This window comes from Sinocyclocheilus rhinocerous, unplaced genomic scaffold, assembly GCF_001515625.1.
Source record: "Sinocyclocheilus rhinocerous isolate Xijiao unplaced genomic scaffold, SAMN03320098_v1.1 scaffold1213, whole genome shotgun sequence".
NCBI lineage: Eukaryota > Metazoa > Chordata > Actinopteri > Cypriniformes > Cyprinidae > Sinocyclocheilus > Sinocyclocheilus rhinocerous.
In genome coordinates, this window is record NW_015625600.1 from 136,627 (window position 1) to 146,395 (window position 9,769).

A 9,769-nucleotide genomic window follows, 5' to 3' on the forward strand; every position below is an offset into this window, starting at 1 on the left:
TCAAAATGAACCTGTGAATGTCTGTGGTGAGCACGTCTTCGCCATTCAAAATAAAAAAGCGCACTTTTTCATTTTATAATGCCGTCTTATTGCTCTTCTTCCTAGTATGTGCATTTTAAAAATATTTTCCAGATGAATCCTGGACTCCTGCTCAAAGTGATAAATTAATATAACGGCATCTACAAAAAAACCAAAAAAACAACAATAAGCCCGCGAAACTGTTGTCGTTCCATCCTGTCAGATGACAGCTTTGACAGCTAAGTGGAATCCCGGAAAATAAACTGTGAAACTTTGACCAATGAGAGAACAGTTTACTTGCATTAACAAATTTGTTGTATTAACAAATTTGGTCCGTTTAGAAACATTGCCGTATGAAAGCGAACCGCACCAAGGATAAAAAGCAACATTGTAATAATTTTAATCCCTGTTTCGGAACAAAGCAATCGATCTACAGGTGTGAAAGCACCCTTAAATTCTAATTAACATTTTAGGCATAATATTGTAAATATTGTCTATATTTGTACTATGTTGCCAAAACAAAACAAAGCCACAGCAGAACTGTTGTGCATCTGCGAGCAACACACTGTTTCGTTACTGAATGAACCTGCAATTTCTAAACAAATCAGGTGAGTGAATGATTCAATGACCCATTCATTGAGACAGTCACTTCCTCCATTCCTGAATGAATCAGCCATGAGTCATTGGCTTACTCATTAAGACATTGCCTTGCCGCCACCTACTGGCAGTTCTACTGACGATTTCTCATTTAATTTCAGTATCACACACCCCTAGTCTCCAGTGGTTCGTAGTTGTGCCATCTCATCAGTTTCTTTTTTGGCTATAAAACCACAGGCTGGGTAAGTGTTGCCACTTTGCGGACAAACAAATTAGCGCCAAAAAATTAAGGTGCGTGAGCTGTGCATACAGAGTAAGAAAATCAGGCTGCATGCATACAGTACTCGCACGTATGCATATCCTAGCACAGTGTTTCCCAACCTTTTTTTAGTCGCGGCACCCTTTGGAAATTTTACATATGCATAAAAACCGAAATATGATTTGGGCAGAACAGAAGCAATAGTAGCAAATAGAAGCAAGCAAGCAATGTTTTGAAACAGAGCTTGTATATGATTGCTGCTGTTTGTACCTCTTTCCCTCCTGACCACAGAACTGTTACTTCTATTCACAGGAAGTCCCTGTCTCTGAGAACCTCCTCTGCTGTTCCATCCATCTTCTCCGCCGTGCTGTACGCCTTCCTCCCGTCCCAGCAGTTCCTCTTGTGATCTGATCTCTCCTGTCGAGGATAGTGTGCTGTGGCTTTCCTCGGCCATGTCTAGTGAGTGGCTAACGTGTAGCTCAGATCCCTGGATACCAGTAACAAAAGCACATGCATTTTGGGAAACCATTGCAGAGGAGCTAGCAGAGTAATGATGTGGTACCATTTACCTTAAAGGGATAGTTCACCCAAAAATTTAAATTCCATTATTAATTTACTCATCCTCAAGTTGTTTTAAACCTGTATGAATTTCTTTCTTCTGCTGAACACAAAAGAAGATATTTTGAAGAATGTGGGTAACCAAACAGTTTCTGGTCTCCATTGACTTCCATAGTATTTTTTTTTCATACTATTCTTTTTAGGTGAACGATCCCTTTAACACTGTATCTTACCTTCCCAGCATCAAGTCATTTTTGGATCAGATATCATGTAAGCGTAAACTGAAATCGACTTACTTCTTCTCCACAAAACTGGTCGATGGAGTCACAGTACACCTCGCTGTCCGAATCACTGGCCACATGGTGAGAACTGGACACGTCTTCTGTTTCATATATATAGAGTGATTCAGATCGGTTCACATAACTACTGCTAGTATGTCCTAGATCTTACTTTTAAAATAATAAATCAAGTCTTAGTCGGTAAATCATTACCCCCAATGTCCTTCTCCTCACTTTTGATGTGTCCATTGAGCTCAATGACGTCTCTGTTGTGCTTAATGTTTTCAGAGTCTTCTTCTGAATCCTGCCTGTTCAGATCAGACCTAGACTCGTGCGTTCCATTGGTAAGGCCTTTATGTTGGCCGATACTGCCATTAGATACTGGTTCTTTAGGTCTCCCTGCAGAAGCCCTTTTCTTCGGTTGTGAGGCTAAAAACACCAAGCATGTATTATTAATACACATATTATAAAGGAAATTTTAGTAGTGCTTACCAATGCAAAACTGCTCACGATACTGTATGGTTGCTAAGGCACTGCTAGGTAGTTGCTAGTGTGTTCTAGGTGGTTTGTAGGTGTACTGTGCAAAGCCAAAATTAGGGCTGCACGATAAATCGCATGCGATATTTAACGCGCATCTTATCAGTAAAGCCGGTTCGAATCTAGAATTAGTTTCTAGATATGATTTATGACCCTCCTTCAATGCATGGCTATTCAAGACTATTCAACTCTGAAAGATGCAATCTTTGCCAAACGTTTTTGGGTGAAAATGGTCCATTCATATTGTCAATTGCAATTTACACAGAAGTCACTTTAAAACCAAGCAGCTTTCTGTTGATCAGTTTGGCGAATTTGCATAATCAACTTGAACCAGTTGCAAAATCTGCATGAGGAAAGACTGCACAGCAATAGTAACAGTAATAGTGACATTTACCTTTAACCTCCTCTTCTTCGTCTTTTTCCTCCTCTTCCTCCTCATTATCATCTTCTCCGTCTTCCATGTCTATTGATTTAGTCTTTGGGGTTTCTGCTGTTTTGACGGGGTAACTGTCCAGGATGCCATTCATCTCCATCGTCCTGATGATGCTTTTTGTGACACTTTTGGGTGGTGACATTAGCATGCTCCCAAAGCCTGGAGACAACAACAATACGCATGTAAGATGATGCACTGAGGATACGTTCTGAAACTTAATATGCACACTTTCTAAAAGGTCTGTTCTTTCAGGACTATTTCACAAAAACTTAAGCTGTTCCGGTAACACTACAACCCTATAGAGAACCCGGAAATCTACACTAATAACAGCAGTGATTGAACAACGAAGGTGGTTAAGGGAAACTCCTGGACTACGGCACTATTAACTAAGGGTGCAGACCACTGGGAGAACGCACTGCTATTCACTTGCCTTCAAGTTGCCTAGCAAATCTTTCCAAGCGGGCTGAACACGAAACAAAGGGGTAATTAGTTAATTAAGGTTAACAAAATGTTATATTATTTACAGGACATGCACACTACAGTTAAGGTAGTGGGTCAGTAAGATTATGTTATGCTTAGCAAGGCTACATTTATTTTATCAATAAAAATCAAAACTTTAATATTGTGAAATACAATTACAATTTCAAATAACTGTTGTAATGTATATCAAAATGTAATTTAGCTGGATTTTCAGCATCTATTACTCCAGTCTTCAATGTTACATGATCCTTCAGAAATCATTGTAATATGCTAACTTGAAGCGTTCTTGCTGAATAAAAAAAATCAAAAATAAAAAAAACTCATAAGCAAATGTGATGCAAGTATATGAATTACTTCCTAACTACATTTTTGTCCTTATGTCAATGTAATTAATAAAATGTATTTATTAAAGACTTTAGACTTTCTAGATGCAAGTGACATTTTAACACCAATTGAACTGATTTAATTTGATTTTTTACGACTTGATTTCGGTTTAATTTGAACTGATGCTATAGCTACGCCTTCATTACTTTAGATTTATTAAAAGCTCAACATTTTAAGGATATTTCTTACAAAGAAATGTCCAGTCATATTTAACCCCAAATTCAAGAGCAAAAAAGCTCATAATATTTTTTTTTAAATATTATGAGCATAAGCAAAAAAAATAATATTTTTCATTAAAGATTACATTATTAATTTAGGTTTTTAAGTTTGTTAGTTTAGTAATTTATTTATTTAGTTTGTTAGTTAATTAATATGTATGTATGTGTGTGTATATATATATATATAGTGATATTTCATGACAATTAACCACATTTTCCTTTAATTCTCAATACTATTAATGCAACATAACTGAATGCTTAACAGCATAAATTTTAAATGTATTATTATTATACTTAGCAATTTAAATATTAAATATTATCTTAAAAATATATTTAGATTTTTGGGCAAAATGCAATTTTTGTGAGATTCACCTGAGAGAGTACTGTTATTCAGATTACCTGTGCTCAACTCGGACACTTGCGTTATCTTTTTCTTTTCATCAACAAGCTCATAGAACGGCCCAATGACCCGCAGAAGCTCCTCGACCTCATTTGTTACAGGCATACTTTCCAGGATCTATTCGGCAAATTTAAAACAAAGTTTAACAAACCATTACATTAAATCATATTTTCAAACACTGCAACAAAAATCTGAAACATTATACCAGTTTCAAATCTTCCACATAGGCCGCCATCGCCTCCTCCTTCGGCATTTCCCCAAGAGAATTCCACGCATCCCTAAAATGCAAGCAGGGCAGTTCAACGAGAACTTTGCTCTGATAAGCTTGTCAACACTGATGTTGTCATCTCACGGTCAACTGAAACTCTAGCAGCGGTTTGCACCTTTCAAAACAACTCTCAGATGCATGTATAAAAGACAGAAGAACAAAAATAGTATGAAGCATATTAAAATGGTCTGTGTAGAAAACATTTTTTGAACCATCTGACTCTCGGTTACGTTAAAAACTTTCAACAAAGACTTTAAAATAGATTGTTTTTGCAGAAGTACAAATGTGGAACTTTCAGTGGCACTAGTTACTAATAATACAAATCTGATGTGTTACTGATACTGATCTGTTATCTCAATGAACTTTCAACAGACCAACAGTTCACTTTCAATCTGTTATGGACACTGGTCTAAAGGGTGTAAACTCATTTAAAGGGGAAGTGTGTCATTTTTGCATCACTAGTGGCAACAAATGGAACTGCAAAAATATTGACTGTTTTCAAACTGATTTTAAAACACTACCCTTGTATGCCATTGGTTGAACAAGTATTCCATCCCCAAACTCACACCATGGACCCTTTTCACAAGACTGATGACGTGTTTCAACGGTCATCGGCATCGTAAATCCCCCAAAGTTTTTTGCATCTTCATTTTTTTTTAAATGTATGAACATTTGTAACACTATACTTGCAAATGTAAGGGTGTTTCTAATACAGCGTCTATGGGAGTGACGATAAATTTGACATCGTTCTCTCTACTGACTGGCATTATCAGTCTTTTTTTTTTGGAAGTCATGAAAACACTATCATGGAGTTTTTATTTTGCTATTTGAGCAAATGGGAATGCAAAAAATATATTTGTGGTAGTCTCCCATTCACTGTTATAGAAGTTTACCCAACTATGACGACTTCTGCTGCTGAGAAACCCGGAAATGTGAAATAGGTCCATTGGTTGAGCCATAATCTAACTTGACAGAGCAATGTTTTGGAAATGCTAACATTGTTTGCACTCTTTAGAAAGTCAGCTACTTTTATTAAACTGGGATATGAGAGACTATTCTAACAGTGAAAAAATACACTTCCATTTTAAAGAACTAATAACACTCATAACTAAAACTTTCTTCATGAATTCACAAATCTGGACATTTAGCAGATTCAATACCATTTGGCTTTGCCAACGGGGTCCCAGAATCCTGGACGGGGAATCTTACAGGGGCCTTGTGTTGCTTGCTTGTAGTAGCTATAAAATTTCAGCATCATGTCATTGGAAGGCTGAAATGAACCTGAAAAATAAACAAAGCTATATTTTAATATTATAGAATTGTGTATATTAATTTTTAAGCATCCCTTATGTTGTTTCAAAGAATCTTAGGTCATAATGCACTATAAAGTCATGACAATAATTAAAAAATTATGCTTAAGTGTTCCACAAACAAACAAAAAATAATAAATAAATACATAACATATTTGTTTGGGGGTAAACAAATACAAATTTTAATTTTTGGGTGAACTATCCCAGAAATACCATTAACATATCTTTAATATCTCTTGTTGTCATATGGTAATAAATCACATGACACACACAGAGTCTCTGATCAAGGCTAGTGGCACACGAGCAGAGGTGGAAAGTAACTAATTACATAAACTTTCGTTACAGTACTTGAGTACATTTTTTTTTTTTATCTACTTTCTTGAGTATAATTAAATTGTGGTACTTTTACTTTTACTTGAGTAGAATAAAAAATTGCGCTTTGCTTTGACTGTCAATCACCGGCGTTGTCGTTTTGAATCAGCATCATTAGCGTTTCAGTATTTTAGTGAATGTGAGCTATGCTCTGATTTTAAATCATAATTTTGTCAGCTCCTGAAATGGGTCATACCGTCGGTATTACACAGCAGTATAAGTAAATAGAAACTCGGTTGATAGTAGGACGCAGTTATTGCATGGATGGAGCAAGAACAATGCAAGTGTCTAAAATACATGCACATAGTTCAGTTGAATGGTAAAAATCACCCTCTTTAACAGTGCAGCTAAAATAACCTCAACATTAACAACAACACTGAAATAAGAGCGCATGCATTTTACGTGCATCTGGCTGATAGATCAACCATGATTTATCTGTCAATCAGATGCATTTAAAATAGCTTTTTCTGTGTGCGTGCTTTGGATGTGTGAGCACATGGGCAAAGAAACCAGATAGTCTATGTATGACCAGACGATTTATTCATATAAAAAAATGAGACGATATGAACATTACGGAGAGCTAAACACTCTCATGCAGTGCATGTTTCATTCATACTCGAAGCTGGAGGGCACTCTCACGCAGAAAGTCCAAAACGGCCCAGTAGAAGTAATAACTTATGACGTGCAGGAAATCCCTAATATGGACAAAGGCATCCCGCTATTGCTGTAGCTAAAAAGGTAATTTCAGGTAATTTTGAGGTAATAAATATAGTATATGAATAATGCAGTGCTAATTGACATAACATTTAATACAGTATAGAAACTATTCTGCCTTATTATGTGTTTGTATAAGCCAAGTTATTGGTTATCATCCAGCGGTGTATTTGATTTCTTATCCAATTAAAAGACATAAGAAAAAAAATAAAGCATGTCAAATAGACAAGCCAAAAGTTTTTTTTAGTTTTTTTTTTTACATTGCTGTACCTCTCATTTCTGAAATGATGGCTATGCCCAGTGGTGTAGTGGAGGGTATACGCAGGTATACGGCGTATACCCACTTCTTTATCAGTCGGCTTTGCGTATACCCACTTCTAAATCCCCTCTGATGCGCATCATTCAGTAGTGTCCTTCATTAGCCAAAATCATGACAGTCCACCATGACTAGCTAATCAAATCGCATGTGAATAAATGCAAATATTCCCTAAACATACCCAGTAAAGACAGTGATGCAGTCAGAATGCGCCGGCTTCCCTTTGAATTTGATTGATGATTGCGCCCGCGCCCGCCTCTCATCTCGACAAATCACGTGAACGCAAGCGGAGTCGGTCTGGGGCTTGAGCGCATGTCAGGGAGGCGCGCAGAGTGATAAAATCATATTTAATTATTGACTCCTAATTTGAATCTGTACATTATAACGAAAACAATACCTTAACAATGAAAAGAAGTTAAAAAAATGGGGACATAAATGAAGAGTATACCCACTTCTCCAGGCACCACTACACCACTGGCTATGCCCCTATGTTTGCAGTACAGAAAACAGAGCACGAGTCTTCTTGTGCTTGAATGGTTTAAAGTCGTATTAAAATGCGCACAAAAGGAATCGATAAGAGGAATCAAATTTTTTATTTTATAACAACTAGACGATTCCTGACCTTAAGCATCCTATTCCAGAATTGGAATAGATTTTGGATTCCCAAGCCTAGGTATGGGTTAAAATGTTCAATAAAATGCTCTTTTTTGTCCTACTGAAAATGTGCCTGGAGTCCACCTTTGTTTACAACATTACATTACAAAACATTATTACAAACTACACTTTCAATGGGATTTTAAACCATTCAAGTCAAGAAGACTCACAGGCTGTTTTCTCTGCTGGACACACATCCTTGTGTAAGTGTTCTTTAGCCTGTTGACTTTCATTCATAGTATTCAGCTAACAAGGGAATACTTTGCGATAAGAGTTACAATAAATGTGAATTATATCTAAGATTTTTTATTTATTCCTTATTGGAATCAAAATTAGGGATGTCAATTAGCGTTGCATTGCAACTGTGTGTTTATTGTCTTCCACATTTCATCAGTCAAAACATCTCTATCTGCATGTTATTCAGCTGTAGTGAAATCTGATGCATTTGTCCATATAAGGGATTTCCTGGGTCTCACTTGTGAAACAGACATTAAAGTACATGAGTGTTAGGGTTAGGGTTAACCCTGCTCCATAATGCTCACATCTCACTTTGGGTAAAAATAGAAAAATTATACTAAAGTACTTTGTAACGCAGTAACTTGAGTAGTTTTTCAGCAAACTACTTTTTTACTCTTACTTGAGTCATGTTATTTTTCATTACTTTTACTTGTACTCAAGTAAATTATTCCTTAAGTAGCAATACTTTTACTTAAGCACAATTTCTTAGTACTCTTTCCACCACTGCACACGAGTTATTTCAGCACTTAAGCCTGGCTGAACGTAGGCTAATCGCGTTGACCGTGGAAACCGGTGATAATTTGTTATTTTTTTATTATGAAACTGTAGCGATCAAATGAAAGTAGGTGAGGGGTCGTGTGCACTGCAGCAATATAACATCATTTGTAAGTCGCTTTGGATAAAAGCGTCTGATAAAAGACTAAATGTATGTATGTAATATAACACACAATACACTGCCTAAATGACTGTGACTTATTTACTCACCGTTTGATGGTAAATTTTGGATCACTTTGACAGCAGCATTGAACCTCTGCTCGTAGACTAGTTGGTTGTCACCCTCCATCATGACAATCTCACCGCTACAGCAAGATCGGGATCAAACCTGCCAGCAAAGTTAATTTAAATAATAATCGGTTGATGTAATGCATGTTCCTAGCATTTGTTACAGTAAACCTAAGCTGCACTTTACAAGTTAACAAGCCTGTTTATTATTCCAAAAGAAGTAAACAAAGCCAAAAACAATCCAATTCGTCTCGACAAATCCTGAAGGACAACCAAGACATGACTGAAAGTGCAGTGAATATAATTTAATGTGATATTTCCAGATCAAATTGCATTAGAAATAATCGAAACGACGTTAAACCAAGCACGAGCAATTTGATACGTTACCATTTGCTGCTCTTACCTGCTTTACTGGAGACTACGACCTCATGAATACTGACAGCCAACATACGAAAGCCTTCCTCAGGTGTTTACAGGGAATTGTAGTTCCTTTAGAGAACAACACTGCCATTAAGTCTCGCAACAACGACATTTAAATCCTACAAATACGATAATTCTTTAGCTATACGCGTAACATCCTGGGTAATGTAGTTCACTGAGGTAAGCTTACCCAAGGGAGTTTATGGCATAAAAACCGTCTCTGACTACGAACTTTGAAAACGGCCAGCAATATTTTGACGCATATTTCTAAAGAAACATGTGCGCTTAATCCTTTCCTGCGCAATAGACGAAGAGGCAACTCTGTAACACATCAAAGCGTTCCCTCCCTCGTTACTGGATGTAGTGTAACACTACAACTCCCAACGTTCCATTCGCTCAGCAACAAAGTATCAGCTGTGCTGATGGGTGACGCTGTGGTGAAAGCGAGGCGATGGGAAGTCTGACCTATTTCATAGAATCGGTTCGTTCGAACAGCTCTTTTCAACGAACCGTTTAAAAGAAACGATTCTCTG

The 9,769-nt window shown here is 36.9% G+C and overlaps 1 protein-coding gene across 7 annotated transcripts in view; it reads right to left on the reverse strand.

Annotated features, from left to right (window-relative positions):
* LOC107758260 (acyl-CoA-binding domain-containing protein 5A-like) overlaps positions 1 to 9,290 on the reverse strand; it is a 16,316-nt gene extending 7,026 nt beyond the window's left edge. For 2 of the 7 annotated variants that reach the window (XM_016576008.1, XM_016575969.1), the window contains exons 1-10: positions 9,220 to 9,290; positions 8,799 to 8,916; positions 5,591 to 5,711; positions 4,368 to 4,440; positions 4,162 to 4,279; positions 3,111 to 3,143; positions 2,642 to 2,839; positions 1,924 to 2,139; positions 1,729 to 1,814; positions 1,145 to 1,361 (exon numbers count right to left, since the gene is read on the reverse strand). In XM_016576008.1, coding sequence (XP_016431494.1) covers positions 1,145 to 1,361; positions 1,729 to 1,814; positions 1,924 to 2,139; positions 2,642 to 2,839; positions 3,111 to 3,143; positions 4,162 to 4,279; positions 4,368 to 4,440; positions 5,591 to 5,711; positions 8,799 to 8,880 — 1,144 coding nt within the window. In that variant the 5' untranslated portion in view covers positions 8,881 to 8,916; positions 9,220 to 9,290. Of the gene's footprint in view, positions 1 to 1,144; positions 1,362 to 1,728; positions 1,815 to 1,923; positions 2,140 to 2,641; positions 2,840 to 3,110; positions 3,144 to 4,161; positions 4,280 to 4,367; positions 4,441 to 5,590; positions 5,712 to 8,798; positions 8,917 to 9,203 lie in introns of all 7 variants that reach the window. The other 5 variants (XM_016575992.1, XM_016575988.1, XM_016575980.1 and 2 more) reach the window with 5 other exon arrangements.
* Between the last annotated feature and the right edge of the window lie 479 nt (positions 9,291 to 9,769).